At 37.4% G+C, this 16,877-nt stretch overlaps 1 protein-coding gene across 2 annotated transcripts in view; it reads right to left on the reverse strand.

Annotated features, from left to right (window-relative positions):
- The window catches only part of LOC146500971 (inactive dipeptidyl peptidase 10), a 135,845-nt gene that overhangs the window by 40,351 nt on the left and 78,617 nt on the right, over positions 1–16,877 (reverse strand). For both annotated transcript variants that reach the window (XM_085136353.1, XM_085136352.1), the window contains exons 4-5: positions 5,903–5,997; positions 5,533–5,607 (exon numbers count right to left, since the gene is read on the reverse strand). In XM_085136353.1, the coding sequence (XP_084992479.1) occupies positions 5,533–5,607; positions 5,903–5,997 (170 nt within the window). The remainder of the gene's footprint in view (positions 1–5,532; positions 5,608–5,902; positions 5,998–16,877) is intronic.

The following is a 16,877-nucleotide window of genomic DNA, read 5'->3' on the forward strand; positions in this document are numbered from 1 at the left end:
AGGGTCAAGAATCTGAGGAGAGGACTAATGTGATGAGCAGTTCTATGGTAAATCCAGATGGCTACAATTAGTAATGCAGTCATGTTCATCAGTACATTTACTGGTGACTGACTTTTTCCCTTTGTTTGACTTTTTCTTTTCACCTTGTAAAAACAAGAAAAGAAAAGGGAAGAAAGCCAAAATCCCCATAACATTTGTTGCTGTTTTGGACTTGATAATTGTGTTATTTTTTCCGTTCCCTTCAACATCTCTCATTGTGCTAATGAATCTGTACCTCACTGTTAGTCATTCATTGTCCTCCATGGACTGAGACATTTTCAAGGACTGAGCTTCAGGTTTCCACTCTAACAAGCGTTTGATGATACTGAAATCATATGGGGTGCCCAACAACCATGACCCTTAATTTTCTCTTTCTTAGGTATATGTTTATAGTATAGGCAATTACACACTGGGTGCATATGTTTACGCTTGAGAACAGCTTTGGCTCTTTCTTTATGTTTAATTCTATGACAGTGTGTTTGAATTAAAGCATCAGGTAGATTCTGTTTGTTGATTAAATGAAAGGAATCTAAAGAAAAAAAGTGCAACAACGATACATTGTATCTGACAGTTTTTATACATTACAGGTCCTTGGTGATAATGGCTCTGATACTAACATATGACACAAATAGCCTTTTTATTTTCAAAAGATGGTGAGGAGGTCTTTGTGCTGCATGGTCTGAATAATGATTTTCTTACAACAGTTAGGGTCAGCAATGACTAAATTAACTGTACACGCACACAAGTAAGTAGCCTATTGGGGGAAATCAGGTCAATGACAGTGGAGAATATGTCTTTGTAGTGCAGATGTACATATACTGTATAGCATATAATATGCTCAAAATAAGCTTTTATCCTTTCATACAGCCCTTTCATAAAGCCCTGCCGACTGCATGTAACAAAGCTATTACTCATAGAAAATGTATATAACTAAAAGCAAGCCACAAAAACAGGAAGTTGGGTTAGAGTTGTGTTAGAGAAAAAAAAATAGCACCAATAGTATCAGAGTTGAGCCTAAAACTTAAGTAAGAACTTTAGTAGTGACTTAAGTTACGACAGTCCATTAAAACAAATGTTTTAGGGTAGATGTTTCTTGGGTTGGCTACAGTGGGGTGAAAAAGTAAAGGTATGTTGTTTGGATGTTGGTAGTATAATTCAATAATTCATATGCCTGGTTTTTAAATTTAAGTTTAGCATGAGCATTTTTACTCAGAGGCTTTCCAACAAGACGGCCTGTTCTCGAACACAACCAGGTGAGCAGAACACGCTGCACAGCCACAGCAACAAAAATGAGGAACACTGAAATACTGTAATTTGGAGCATTTATCTTTTTATAGGTAATATTCAGACACAGGGTTTTGAGCAGACACTACATGCCATGCATACATGGAATTTATGGCTGACTCATGAGTTTATTACCCCTGCAAAGAAACTGATGTGACTGTTCTGTCTGTTTTGGTTTTGTTTTGTTTTTTGTCTGATTTTTTAAATTATTATGTAAAAGGAGGTGAGGTGGAGATGGAGCTTACACCAGTTTAGAAGCAATCATTTTGGAAATTGGAATCAATCTACATGGCATGCTGAAACAGGAAAATATTGGAGAAATATTTTGTTTTTTTGATTCTCAAAAAGATGTTACAAATTAATCTGCATTCAGATATGTTTCTTGGTCCAAGAACTCAATTCATGAATAACATGTGAATTTTCAGCCTTGGTAAAAGCATATAGTCTTACCATGCTTTTATTTGAGAACATTCAATTAACAGATCAAATATTTTCTTGATTTTTTGTAGCTTGTGCAGTCAGACTTCTGTGGACCTTAAATCAAAATAGTTATATATTGTATTTATTGAGTAAGCCTGTTTTCATTGCACTTTGTTGCATTTACACGATCTTTAAAGATAAAAACAGTTTGTAAAATTGGTGCACGGCTCTATTCGGCTCTTTTTTTTTTTTTTTACCAAAAAACAGAGAACAGAGAGAAACACATGTGAAGTGGAACACGGGGCAGGCATGAAAACAGTAACCTAAGCCTAGATAACAAAACTAAGCCCAGAATGGACAAATACTGAGCATAGCAGAATGATAACCAAAACCTGGAGCACAAACTTAACCACATAATAACAAAAGCCAGCATGAAAACAAATACAAAATTCAGAACTATAATATAAAGACAACAAACTAGAAAACTCCCTAACATTCCCAAAATGCAAAACGCTGGGTCACAGACCAAGGAACTCTAAACCTTGTCATTTTGTTTATCATTCTTTGTGCTATTGACCAATAGTTTGGCCTCATAAGGCCAAGATTCTATTCTATATTATGTGTATCCAATGCCTGAGGCCCACTGTTGTCCAAAAGCTATTGAAAACACAACAGACACACAGTCAAATAAGCTGGCTCATATATATATGTGAGTGAGCCAGCTCACTCACATATATATTGTTGCTGTAAATACTTGGGAGCACATCAAATGTTAATTAGTCAGCAGCTGGAAAAATCTTCTAAATAGAAAGACAATTATCTACTCCAATTTGAGCTATGGTTGCTAAAATTGTAGTGCCCAGTGGATCATAGAAATGAATTAGCTTTTGTGGTGTCCCAATGCAACCTGTAATGTGCCGATATTAAAATAGCAAAGTTAATAGTAAAACTGCAGGGCACTAATCAGTCGTTGTGACGTTATGTTAGAATTTCAGGACACTGAATTTTATGGTGACATGTCATGTCTCAGAATGGAGATTGTTAATGTTAATAAAAGTGAATATAAGGCCTGATTTACATGATTCATATAATTCACAATTTAAAGTAATCCTTATTTGTCTTATATAGTGTGGTCCAGAATTTAATTTCAACTAATTTTCACATATAATGTCTTGAATTCTCAAACACGTAGCCTAAAGCAGATGACTCTTAAGCTGGAGAGGAAATGGCGTGTCACAAATTTAGAAGATCATCATTTAGCCTGGAGAAATAGTTTGTTGCTTTATGAGAAAGCCCTCTGCAAAGCCAGAACATCTTACCACTCATCACTGATTGAAGAAAATAAGAACAACCCCAGGTTTCTCTTCAGCACTGTAGCCAGGCTGACAAAAAGTCAGAGCTCTATTGAGCCAACCATCCCTTTAACGCTAACTAGTGATGACTTCATGAACTTCTTCACAAATAAAATTTTAATGATTAAAGAAAAAATTACCAATAATCATCCCACAGATGTAATATTATCTACAGCTACTGTGATATTCATTTAGACTTTTTCTCCAATTGATCTTTCTGAGTTAACTTCAATAATTACTTCCTCCAAACCATCAACGTGTCTTTTAGACCCCATTCCTACAAAACTGCTCAAAGAAGTCCTGCCATTAATTAATGCTTCAATCTTAAAGATGATCAACTCATCTCTAATAATCGGCTATGTACCACAGGCCTTCAAGCTGGCTGTAGTTACTGTTACTTAAAAAGCCATCTCTAGACCCAGCTGTCTTAGCTAATTATAGGCCAATCTCCAACCTTCCTTTCATATCAAAAATCCTTGAAAGAGTAGTTGTCAAACAGCTAACAGATCATCTGCAGAGGAATGGTTTATTTGAAGAGTTTCAGTCAGATTTCAGAGTTCATCACAGCACAGAAACAGCTTTAGTGAAGGTTACAAATGAGCTTCTTTCTTCACCCAGCTCTATCTATCCATGAAGCCAGATAACACACACTAATTAGTTAAACTGCAGGAATGTCTTAAAGACATAAAGACCTGGATGGCCGCTAACTTTTTGCTTCTTGATTCAGATAGTACTGAGGTTATTGTACTTGGCCCTGAAATCTTAGAAATATGGTATCTAAGCAGATTCTTACTCTGGATGGCATTACCTTGGCCTCCAGTAACACTGTGAGGAACCTTGGAGTCATTTTTGACCAGGATATGTCCTTCAACGCACATATTAAACAAATATGTAAGACTGCTTTCTTCCATTTGCGCAACATCTCTAAAATTAGAAATATCTTGTCTCAGAGTGATGCTGAAAAACTAGTTCATGCATTTATTACTTTCAGGCTGGACTACTGCAATTCATTATTATCAGAATGTCATAAAAACTCACTGAAAAGCCTTCAGTTAATCCAAAATGCTGCCGCAAGAGTCCTGACAGGGACTAGAAAGAGAGAGCATATTTCTCCTGTTTTGGCTTCCCTTCATTGGCTTCCTGTTAAATTCAGAATTGAATTCAAAATCCTGCTCCTCACATACAAGGTCTTAAATAATCAGGCCCCATCTTATCTTAATGACCTTGTAGTACCATATCACCCTATTAGAGCACTTCGCTCTCGCCCTGCAGGCTTACTTGTTGTTCCTAGGGTATTTAAAAGTAGAATGGGAGGCAGAGCCTTCAGTTTTCAGGCCCCTCTTCTGTGGAACCAGCTTCCAGTTTGGATTCGGGAGACAGACACTATCTCTACTTTTAAGATTAGGCTTAAAACTTTCCTTTTTGCTAAAGTATATAGTTAGGGCTGGACCAGGTGACCCTGAATCCTCCCTTAGTTATGCTGCAATAGATGTAGGCTGCCGGGGGATTCCCATGATGCATTGAGTTTTTCCTTTCCAGTCACCTTTCTCACTCACTATGTATTAATAGACCTCTCTGTATTGAATCATATCTGTTATTAACCTCTGTCTCTCTTCCACAGCATGTCTTTTATCCTGTCTTCCTTCTCTCACCCCAACCGGTCGCAGCAGATGGCCGCCCCTCCCTGAGCCTGGTTCTGCCGGAGGTTTCTTCCTGTTAAAAGGGAGTTTTTCCTTCCCACTGTCGCCAAAGTGCTAGCTCATAGGGGGTCATATGATTGTTGGGTTTTTCTCTGTATCTATTATTGTACAATCTACTGCACAATATAAAGCGCCTTGAGGTGACTGCTGTTGTGATTTGGTGCTATATAAATAAAACTGAATTGAATTGAATTGAATTGAATTGAATAATAAGTCCCTATCATATCTTAAAGACCTCTTACTATCATATTGTCACAATAGAGTGTCTTACGGTGGTTGTTAGAATTTCTAATCCAAAGCTCCCAGTTTGGATATGAAAGACAGACACCCTCTCTATTTTTAAGACTTTGTATAAAACTTTCCTTTTAGATAAAGCTTATAGTTAAGGTTGGAACAGAGACCCCTGAACCCTCTGTTAGTTACAGTAGGCCAAAGCTCGTGGGACCTTTCCATGACACTCTGAGCGTTTTCTTCTTCAATCGCCTCTTTTTTATGTGTTTACACATCACTTTTGCATTGCGTCATTAGTAGTTTTCATGGCTAATATGTTATATTCTCACAAATCAAACCTGCTAATTTATTGACTATATGCCTTAAAGTTATACCTTCATGCCAGCTCTGTGTTGATATCTCCACAGTTTGCAGTTCATGGTTCATGAACTGCAAACCTCCAGTATAAGCAGCCTCAAGCCAAACACCAGTGAATGTATGCAACGGGAATATTAAGAGCTTCTCACCTGCTTGACATCATATCCCAAAAGGACAAAATTCAGATCTGGAGAAACTGTGAACTTTGACGCTTTAAAAGTCGCCTGTGGGAAGAACAAGAATACGAGAAGAGTGTGAGTTTTAAGTTGCTGCTGTTGTTTTCACAACGAGCCTTTTCACAGGTTGCTGAACACATACACTTTTCAAACTAGTCATGTCTTGATGCAGCAGCATACACACTCTGATAGATCAGTGCATGGAGTTACAGCAAAATGTGAGTGGCCTGAGCTGGGTCACAACGGCTGCTCTTTCCAAAATGTTGCAACCCACAAAAAAGTCTTGCATCACAATACTGACAAAATATGTCATTGAGATTTTTAATTTTTATTTCTTACTTACAAATGTTGTATTTTTCAACAGAAGGTCTGTCTCGTTGGTGCGTGTGTTGACTCTGAAAACGTCTCCACCCCAGCTTCGAAAAATTATTTCATCGTCTGTAGGACAGATAGAGGCATTAAAGTGATATGCAACGTTTGTATGTAAACAGATTTGAGTTTGGTCACATACTGAACATAAACCGGGAAACCTACACATAGATTACATGAATAAAAACAAAAGTCATAAGGATGAAAAGGCAATCAAGTTCTTCTCCCATCAGTAACAATGATATTTATTTAAAAAAACATAAAACCATCACCTATTAGTGATATAACAACAACAATAAAAACAACAACAATAATAACAACAACAATAATAATAATAATAATAATAATAATAATAATAATGATATAATAAAAATCAAGATTCAAAATATTTTCTTCTTTCACAATTCCCAATGAACACAATCTCTTAATGAACAAAATATTATTTAATTGGAAGTGGGGTTTTTTTCCCCCTCTGGACAGAAGAGGTCCGTTTAAAACACATGCAGTTTCGACTGCAGCTGACTGTGTTTATTTTTAATGTTGCCGTGGCAACCTCAGCCACATAAATTTGTGATGTGGTCCTGAAAGTTTGCATTATTTATATAATTTAAGATTGCATACTTCAGAAACGCTCTCATCTGCACCTCCATGTCAGATGGGTATTGGAACCGGCTATTTGTTTGTGGATTAGGCTCTCTGTGGTTTCTATTACTTCTGTTATCTCCTCATTTCTTTGTGCTGTTTTCTTCCTTTGCCTTCTGTGTTCTCCCGTATTTATTCTCATGTCTAGTGTTAGCCTTTCTGTCTTCTTGTTATAGTTTAGAAATGTTCGATTTCTGATGAGCTATGTTTCGGTTTTACTTTGTGTTTCTTGTTTCCTTTCTTAGTAAGTGTCTCTGTCTTTATTGTATTTGCTTGTATTTGACTGTTTCCACCTGTGCTTTGTTCTGCTACTAGCCAGTTATGTATACATTGCTCCCTTTGCCTGTACTCGATTGTCTGTTGCTGTTCCTCATCTTTGTCCTGTTTTTTCTAAATGCAGGAACTTTTAGTGGGAATTGTTACCATTCCAAGGTTGCTTATGTTGACCCATATCTTTGCAAATAAAGTAAAAACTGGAGATGTCTTCTTGTTTTCTCCCATGGAATTTTCAGTCTTGCCAGATGTACTGCTCATGTGTGGATTTTAAAACACATATTTGAATTTTTCTGAAGCTGTAGTCTCATTTGTTGAAAGTTGTTTGCCAGAGGCAGAAAAGGTTAAAATTAATTTTTCAAGGTGCTCAAGGTAAAATTAGAAGATAAAAATGTTTTTTCAAAGTTGCAAATTAAGTTAACAGTAAAAATTAGAGCAAGCAGCTAAAACACTGGGAATGAGAAGTGCTAGATTCTACAATAAAATACACATTTGTCCCACAACCTAAGTGATTATTTAGGTAAGTTAAACTCTGTATACTGGTTTGAGAAAGGGTAGCGTACTCTCATCTGAGGCCTGTACTATGAAGTGAGTGAGGAATGCATCTTTGTGTTATCAGGATTCATCTACTTAACACTGCCAGTCAGGGTTACTGGTCACTTGAAGCTAGATATCATCTCACTAAGTTAACCCTGGATTTTCCCTGTGTGTTCTCATGAAAGGGGTGACACTGGCAGCATCTGATCAATCACAATTCTGAATAAGTGTCCTGGCGGCAAATAAGCTCATGTTATAAAGAGAGATAAATTATATTATGAGAAAAATATAAATAGGCTGAAAGCAACACATCTGCTGCAGACAAAGCAATAGTATGAGTGAGTGGGAGGGAGGAAAAGCACTGTAGAGTAATTTAATATTAAAAGCGGTGTATGAATGCATAAGCACTTTATGCGCTTCAGTGAGATTGAAAAAGATCTTTTGATATTTGAAGCCAGGAAGGAAAGCCAGCAAAAATCTGTAACTGTGTAAGCTAACTAACTTATCAATATCACAGCTCTGACATTAATCCACAGGAGAATGAGATGAATTGAGGATTGAATTTATTTGATTAAAAACACTCTTTAACAGACAGTTTTAGTTTTCTTTCCTTCTGTTGACTCGGTGGTGTTTAACAGTCAGAACAAAAATAAATGTAAAAGCAGAATCTAAATGCAGGATAACTTGCATGTAAATTTGGTTTAAGATCCAGAAGTACAAATAGGTACTCTGTTTTAGGATCATAATGTGTACACAATAATCAAACTTTTGTGGAATTATTAGCTGCCAGTTAAAAAAAAAACAATGAAAGGAATATAATTGTGTCTAAGAATTTATATTTAGTACTGGTGCTCCTCAGCAAAAGACAAAGACATGCATACATGACAAACAAATGTTTAGATCCACGTGCTGACAGAGTATAATGGATCATCTGGGAATAGTGACGCTATTTTCTTGAGAACTGATTGATCAGTGATTGGTGGTTATTTTATACTTGTTGACAGCGTACTCTGGAGCAGGACCTAAAACTACTCAAGAACAGAAAATAAATGCAATCATCAACAAAAAAAGAAGATCAAAATGCAAGTGACCAACAATAAATCTGTATTGCTACATGGGAGGAAACACTTGTGTCATTTTAGGAATCCTTTACAACAATCTGAAAGGAAAGAAAAATGTTGATTGCAAAGCGTCTACTGTTAATGCTATTTGTAATGGCTTTTGGCATGAAAATAACACCTCAGTCCAAGGATAAGCACTTCAACCACCGACCATGTGTAAAGACCAAAAGTTTAGAATTCCTGGTAGACATTAAACAGATAAGTCCAGTCAAGGCAGTTTTATTTATACAGAACATTTAAAACAACAGTAGGTGACCCACTGTGCTTTCCAGGCAAATGTTTCCGGTCTCCAAAAACCCAAATAAAAAAAACCGCAAAAGTCACACAAGCAAATATCCTGAAAAAACTTTCCTTAAGTTTCTCGAGTAAACAAAATAACACAGCAACGAAACAAGTGTGTGTAAGATGGATAGGTGCAAGTGTTTCCCCTGAAGAGAGGAGGGGTGAAAAACAACAAGAAACACTTATTTAGTGCGGCCTGTCTAAAAAAACTCAGTTTTCAACAGTAGAAACAATAACAGGAGTTCCTGCAATAACTCTCAGCTAATCCCAAACCAGCATTACAGTCCACGGAGGCTGGAATTCCATTAATGCATTTGACAGTTCTGAATCATTCCAAGGCCCCTGTCTCATGTAAATGTCAACGAATAAGCTCGGAGGCATCAATCTCAGCCAAGAAAGCCGTTGACTTGCAAACACTCAAAACACTTTAGAGTATAATGACAGGGAAATAAATATGAAATACAGATGGATTGCTTGTTTTCAACAGACAAGCAAATCCTCAAAAGGGCTCTTGTCATTTAGAAACTCCTACCGACAGTAAAACAAACCACAATCCATTTTTTTCTTCATATTTTATATGCAGCACGTGTAGCAAATTACTGGTTATAAAAAACATTTTAAAGCAGAGGTAATTGGAAAAATAGGGCTAGTGTCCTCCCGAGTTGAGGACAATTCCTTGAGAAATTGCTTTGAGGATAACGGCAACATGTAATCTCAGATGTGATTAAAGTGTCTCAACTATTCAATGACTTGCCACTTTTAGGCAGAGGACAAGAATTAAGGAAGTACCCACTGCTGATACTTTTTCAAAACTGACAAAAAGTCATTTCTAGCTCCCAAAGTAAATATAACAGGGTGAAGAAAATATCAATGTTTCACATTGCAGTACTTTCACCAAACACTGATGACCTTGTCGATCCCAACTGATCCAGATTTATTTTAAAGGTTAAATGAATGCACGTCAGGGCTGCAACCAATGATTATTTTCATTGTCACTTCTTTTAACCTTTCTCAAATTAGCCAACTAATCATGGGATCTATAACTTTACATAAACTGCGTTTTTGTTGTTGTTGTTGTTGTCAAAAAATCAAAGATATTTACAAGCAGCAAATCCTCGTGTTTGAGAAGCATGAAACCAGAAAATGGGACTTCAGAGATTAATTAAAGTAGTTGCCAATTAAACAAATAATCCATTTCTCAAATGCTTTTTTCTGCTTCGTTGCTCTTCGGTTAAACTGGAGGCACAGAGTTTGAGAGATGTCAGTATTTGCCACACAGGGACTAGTGCGTCTAATCACACAAGATTCTGGGATTTCAGAGCTTTGCTCTTACTCCAAATAAAGGTCTGAACTTTTTTTGGCATTTCTTTTAAAATGTGACATTTCTTTTAAAATGTGTCAACATCTGGGAAGAACTCAGTTTGTGGCTCTGTCACTGTTGTTTATTAGACTGAGATGTTGTCAGTTGTTTGCAAGTAATAGCAAGGTGGGGGACATGTGCTTCAGAGTGCTTAAAGTGCCAATTTTGAAGATTTATTGTTTAAATAATGTCGCTATCTGTCAGCAAATGAGGTAACACAATGGTGAACCTATCATACACTGACACAGCACAGCACAGTATTTATCTATTTCCAGTATTACGATCTGGATTCATTTTACTTCTTGCTTAATTTTCAAAGATTAGTCTCTGTTTGGTCTTTCTGTTTTCTTTTACCTCCTTCCTTTGTTCACCCTATATTGTTGTTTAGATTTCACCTTTTTCAGGATTGTTGCTGTGTGTATTTGGTCTCAAGATATTTGGTTTTTGTACCCTCTTTTGAATTTATTTTATACTTTCGGACCGTGGACTCCATCTGATTTGTTTCTTGTTAATTATGAGGTTGAAAACAAAAGTTTTTTTAATTTTAGTAACTGTCGCTCCATTTTATGTGGTGTCTGAAAACAGGTTTTCACTTGATCATTAACTCAAACCATGACACTGGCAACGTTATTGTGAAAAAAAATTGTATTAAGTTACTTCTAATGCATAATTCTTGCTGCAGTTTCACATTATAACTGTATAACTGGTCAGTTATAAGCTGACTTTCAGTATGATCTGATGTGTGTCCATGCACAGAAAATAAATATTTTCCACTTTTAAAAGAAAAAAATTTGGAGGTTTGGGGTTGGTGTTGAAACAAATCGCACCAGAGGCCCATACTTGTGTCATACACATCACAGCAGTTGCATAAATTCTACTACATCATAAGTTAACAAATGTGTTGCTTTACTAAGTATAGGCATTGACTTTCTTAAGTTTAAATATTATAAATATCTGGTTGAAATTTTAAAAAATGTCATGATTTGGGTTGAAATGCAACCTTTGCCACATATCTTAAAGCTTTTCTTGGTTGCCATGGTGACATCTCCCTCCTTTCTCTGAATAAAACAGTGCTTTTGACGAATACACTTCCTTTTGAGATGCACTGAAAACATCTGTCTTCATGAAGAAAAAAAAATATTTCTGTTTTGGTGACTTTTCCACATTCGGTTATAAGGTTGCACTGGAAAAAACACAACACTGTCATCATTAGCATTATTCCACAGCAGGTCACTTTGAAATATCACGGGGAGTAATGAGGAAAAAGAAGAAGCAGCCACTGCAAGTGGTTAAATGAAGAGCAGCAGGTGACAGGCTGTACACCTCTTAACTTCCCAGACGGTTACCAGCTTTAATTTTGATCTTTCTACACTGCACAGAGCGTCAGTCTGTCAACAGCAAGGCAAAATGTTTCCGTCTTTTAGCTTTACTTTGTTTTCCATTAACCCCTGAGTGCAGAAGCAGATAATTCCACAAGAACATGTGGAAGCAACATTTCTGCCTGTGATTGATTATTGTGATCCACCTTATACTCCTCCTCGGTTTTATGGAGTGTTGATTCAGTGCATCACGTTCTGAATGTTCTTGAGGTCCTTGTAGCAGCTGCCGATGTTCACAATTGGAAACACTCGCTGTTACGGTTTACTGCAGATAAGCTTTGAAAAATTTGAATCAGTTGGTGAAAGTAAGTTGGCAGTCAGAAAGTCTCAGCACTGGCGGAGCACTGCAGAGCCATTCGTATTAAACAATAACCCTGTCAGAACCCTGCATATATAATATGAACATTTGGTGCTTTGGAGCAATAAAAGTTTGCCTTGTTGTACCTTTCTGATCGAAGTGGACCTAGTAATGAATGAGTAAAGACTTAAAGAGCCCTTGGCAGAGTGTTTATTATGCATTTCAAGAACGCAGTGAGGCAACTGAGAGAGAGACCAGAGACTTGTTTTTCTCTCTATGTTTTTTGGTGTCTTTAAGAATATACTATATCCCTCATACCTGCATTTGATATGCTTCATTTAATATTCTTCTAAACATGATTTTATTTTTGCCTTTACTAGTGTGTATAAAATCTTTATCCCTGATTTGATGCCAATAAGTCAATAATTGGGTGTTCTTTTTGAGCCTGGACAAAAGGTTGACATGCATTTCATTGTGGAGAAGCTGTTATGTCTTGTGGTGATAATGTAAATGCATGAGGTGTTTATGATGAAATCAGCAGTTAATTAACAGAATATATACATCCCCCAACCACTTTATTATTTATGCCTAGCTAGCACCATGGCTACACATCCATACTCTGAGTTCTCACATTACACCACATCCTACAGGTGCTCCATTGGATTGAGATCTGGAGGCTATGGGGTCAATTTGAGATGATTTGACCTTCGTCACATAAAATGTTACCCTGCTGAAAGCAGCCATCAGAAGATGGGTCATATTGTGGTCATAAAGGGATGGACATGGTGAGCAACAATACTCTGGTACACTGTGGTGTTTAAACCTTACTTGGTACTAAGGGGCCCTAAATGAGCCACAGAAATATCCCCCATTACACCGCCTCTAGTTTGAATAGAGGTGGTGTAATGGGGGATAAACAGTTTTTGAAATACTCAAGCTCTTTTTAGCACCAACAACCAATTCACGTTCAAAGCCACTTAGCCACCTTTCTTCCCCATTCTGATGCTTGATTTAAACTTTAGCAGTCCTGACCATGTCTGCAAGCCTAAATGTGTTGAGTTGTTGCTGCTCTGATTGGCTGATTAGATCTTTGCATAGACAATCAGTTAAACAGGTGTGATTGGTAAATATGTATTGTTCCAAATCACTTAATCTCATGAAAATGAACACATTGCAGACACATATTATATTGTTATAATATAATATGTCTGCCTCAAACAAAAGGTATCAGTTCCTTTCAGTTTCAGTTGTAAAACTACTTTCAGAAACTAGTTCTACAAAGTTCTCATTGAGTTCTGTGTCCTTTTTTCAGGAACTTTTACAAAGAAACCTATGTTTTGATAAAAGCCAATTTTGAAGTTGGCTTCCTCAAAGATTACTCTGGTACTTTTATTCTTCTGAATGTAAGACAGGCAGTATTTGAGAGGACCATATAGATTTGGACAGTCTGACTTTCAGGAGCAGAAAACTAAGCATGACCGAGAGGAGCCAACCGCAATGGTCCTGTCAGACAAAGGATAGCTCAGACAGCTTGAAAGCACCACTACTAACATATGGTGTAAAACCATTCACCAGAGAGCCTCTAAAGAATAAAGTCCTTCCATTATGATGAGTGGTACTTGTGTTGATGTGTTTTTCATGGTGAGTCTGCAGGGAGAGTGCATCTTGGTCTCTTTATAGAAACAAACAAAACTATTAGATTTCTCCCAGTGTCACTTAAGAGTTTCATTTCCAGCAGTTGACTATAAACCAATCAAAACTCACTGATGATAACTCTTTGTGTTGGAGAAGTAAAGTTTACTTTTAAATTATTAAAAGGAGAAGGAGAAGGTTTCAAGGGCATGTTTTCAATATCTCTTATTATTATTTCAGTCATTTAAAGCAGACCACATAGTAATTATATTGCAGGCTGTTTGAGCACATGTAAAGTGGGTAATGGAAGAAAACAGGAAAAGAGAAGAACATCCTAAAATTAAATACACATTACATTGCCTTCATTCTGTTCTGAGGAAAACTCTGATTTGGTTTGACACAGTAAGTAAGCAGCTCAGATATGAACTATAGCTTGTTATTTCTTGCCAATAACAAGCTATAGAAACATCTATTATTATTGTAGCCTGATCTATTGAGAAATACAGATAAACGGCATACTCAAATAAACCTCCCATTCTTAATCCACATGGTTTAATTTGATGTTAGCCCCACCGTGTGCAGCTATAACAATTGAAACTCTTCTGGGAAGGCTTTCCACAAAGTTCAGAATTGTTAGCAGTAATTGTTTATGACATTTTTTTTGAAAATTCTGGAAGAAGCACATTTGTGAGGTTTGTGAAGTCCAAGTTCCTGAAAGACAACCCCACACTATAATTAACACAATGCAGTCAGACCCGTATCATTCTCCTGGCATCTAATAAATCCATTGCCAAATGGAGAAGTGTGATGTCTCAATCCAGAGAACATGTCTCCACTGCTCTCTATAGTCCAGTGGCAGTGAATTCAAAGATCACTGAGCTTCTGGACACTCTGGTGTGCAACCTGGCGGAGCTGGATTGACTAAAATAATAATGTCCCAGAAGGTTTTCTAGTGGATTAGGTCAGGTTGGTGTGGTAGGTCAACACGTTCTCACTCCCAAAGCATAACATTTTTACGCTAGGTGACAAATCGTCAACATATTACGTTTTCGGCTACCCACCACGTTCCTAAATGACGACCTCGGACAAAAATGAGGAAATATGAGAACCGTATGGACTCAATCTACACATGTTCGCTCTTTTTCTTCAAATCGCTTAGAAACACGCTATTTAACATCATTAAAGTCCTGGTTAACCTCAGGAAAAAGGTTATGGTTAGAGCTAGGGATAAGGTTAGGTTTAGGGCTGGAATACAGGGCTGGAACGTCTATTACCGCAGGAGCGTCATTGCACTGGATTTCGCCCATAACCCGCCGTGTACCATAAGAACGCCGAAGGTCTCCTTTCGCATTCCTCAGGAACGCAGTGGGACGTGACAAAACGTCAGCATGTTATGCCTCGGGAGTGAGAACGGGCTGGGTAGGTAGGCAATGTTATCAATTCCTTCATCCAGGAACTGCCTACATACTCTGAGCACATGAGGCATTGTCATGCACCAAAAAGAACTAAAGACCCACAGCACCAGTATACAATCTGCAAATTGGTCCAATGATTTCATCTTGATACAAAATGACAGTCAGAGTGCCACTGCACATGGATATGCCTCCCCAGACCATCACTGACTCACTATCAAACTGGTCATGCTGAACAATCCATGCTCATTAGACTTTCCTGGAAGACACAGCAAAAGTGTCTGAAACTAATTAACAAACACCTCTGAAAACTTAACTGACCACATCTATATCCCTAAAGTTTAAATGACTTGATGCTATTCTCTGATCAAAAAGTGTTATTTTCTTAGCAGTGTATATACTTTATGTAAAAACAATATAACTGCGTGGGGAAAAAAACAAACTGTAACATCAGGTCAAGTTTGATTATCGAAATTATTAGAGCTTTGGTGGATTATAAAGATTTTGGTGGGGAATTTCATTTTGCTCTCTCTTTAAAGTCTTAAAGTATCCAGAGTGAAATTATTTGCTTAGCTGTGCCATAAGGTTTTGAGCAAAGGTTTTAAAGCAGCCTGAAGTCCTTAGAGGCAGTAATAAACTCTGATTACCTTGTTTCACCACTGTGCTGGTATAACACAATGAGTTGAACAGGTGACTTAGATGGAAGATATTTACTCCCTGTCTTCTGCCTGCTCTCTGTTGCAGCTTATGTGCCGTCTCTTTGCTAAAAAGCTGTACATATGATGTATGTCTTTCCAGCTTTAACACATTACTAACTCAATAGAGTGCAGTCAGGTCTACTACATTACACGTACTATATGCTCATAAACAGTGTTGGGTAAGTTACTTTAAAATAGTAACTTAGTTACATTACTAGTTACTTCTATCAAAAGTAACTCAGTTACTTCAAGTTACTCGTTACTTTCAAAGTAACTAGGTTCTAGGGAAAGTAACTTTGGTTTTACTCAGAATTCTCTTGTTAATGTGTTGCTTCCATAACTTTGCCAGTCTTCTAGCTTGCTTACTTGCCACAAGTGCACTGTGCCACCTATCAATAGAAAGGAAAAGATAATGTGCATATTTCCACGAGAGAATGCCATGGTTCTAGCCTACGTCACAGCGTCATGTGCGCCTTTTACATCCAACACAAAAACTGCAGTCGTGGTGCTTTGATTGTACTCAGAACTCGGAAATTCTGCCTTCTGAATAGGAAGATGTAGGTAACACCAGACTGCAGATGAGCTGCATACAGAGCTGGACTGGGACAGAAAATTGGCCCGGGCATTTTGACTAGAGACTGGCCCACCATTATAGGAAAAATCATAAAGCCTTTGAATGAAAACAAACGCTGTTGTGACAGTAATGTTCACTGTTTTGATGGTATATATGCACCAATCTATCAATCGTTTGTTGAAAGATTCAGATAATTATTTTTTAAAAGCCAGACATTTTAAATGAGAATAAGAAAGAAAAGTATTTCCTTGTGCCCCCCTCTCCCTGTTAATGCCCTACCTGGCCCCCCTGGCAAACCTTTGCTAGACCCGCACCTGCACAGTTACCAGCTGTCAGCTACCTAAAAAAGGATCCTGGGGTTATTTGTCTCTCAGAAACAGTTCATAACTTCCCTTCAACTCATTTATGTCACCTAAAAGGTAAACCTGTTTCTCCATCACCTGTTCAGCTCTGATGATTCAGTAAGGACATCTCCTGGTTTCATCTTCATGTTTCCCTCTCACCAGATAACCAAACCGACATCATGACCAGCAGCTTTTTTGCAGCTGTGGCTCCAGCAAACATCAGCTGATACTAGAAATTAATATTAAATAAATTCTAACAACAGCTGATCAAGCTTAAACGTGCTGCTGTTGTTTAACGCGACATTGGCTGGTTTCCTCTTTCTGGCGCAAAGTGGGCGATAAACAAACAAGAGAGCCGATCAGCTGATCATTGATCAGTTTTCATGATTGAAGTAGA

This window comes from Neolamprologus multifasciatus, chromosome 16 (assembly GCF_963576455.1).
Source record: "Neolamprologus multifasciatus chromosome 16, fNeoMul1.2, whole genome shotgun sequence".
NCBI lineage: Eukaryota > Metazoa > Chordata > Actinopteri > Cichliformes > Cichlidae > Neolamprologus > Neolamprologus multifasciatus.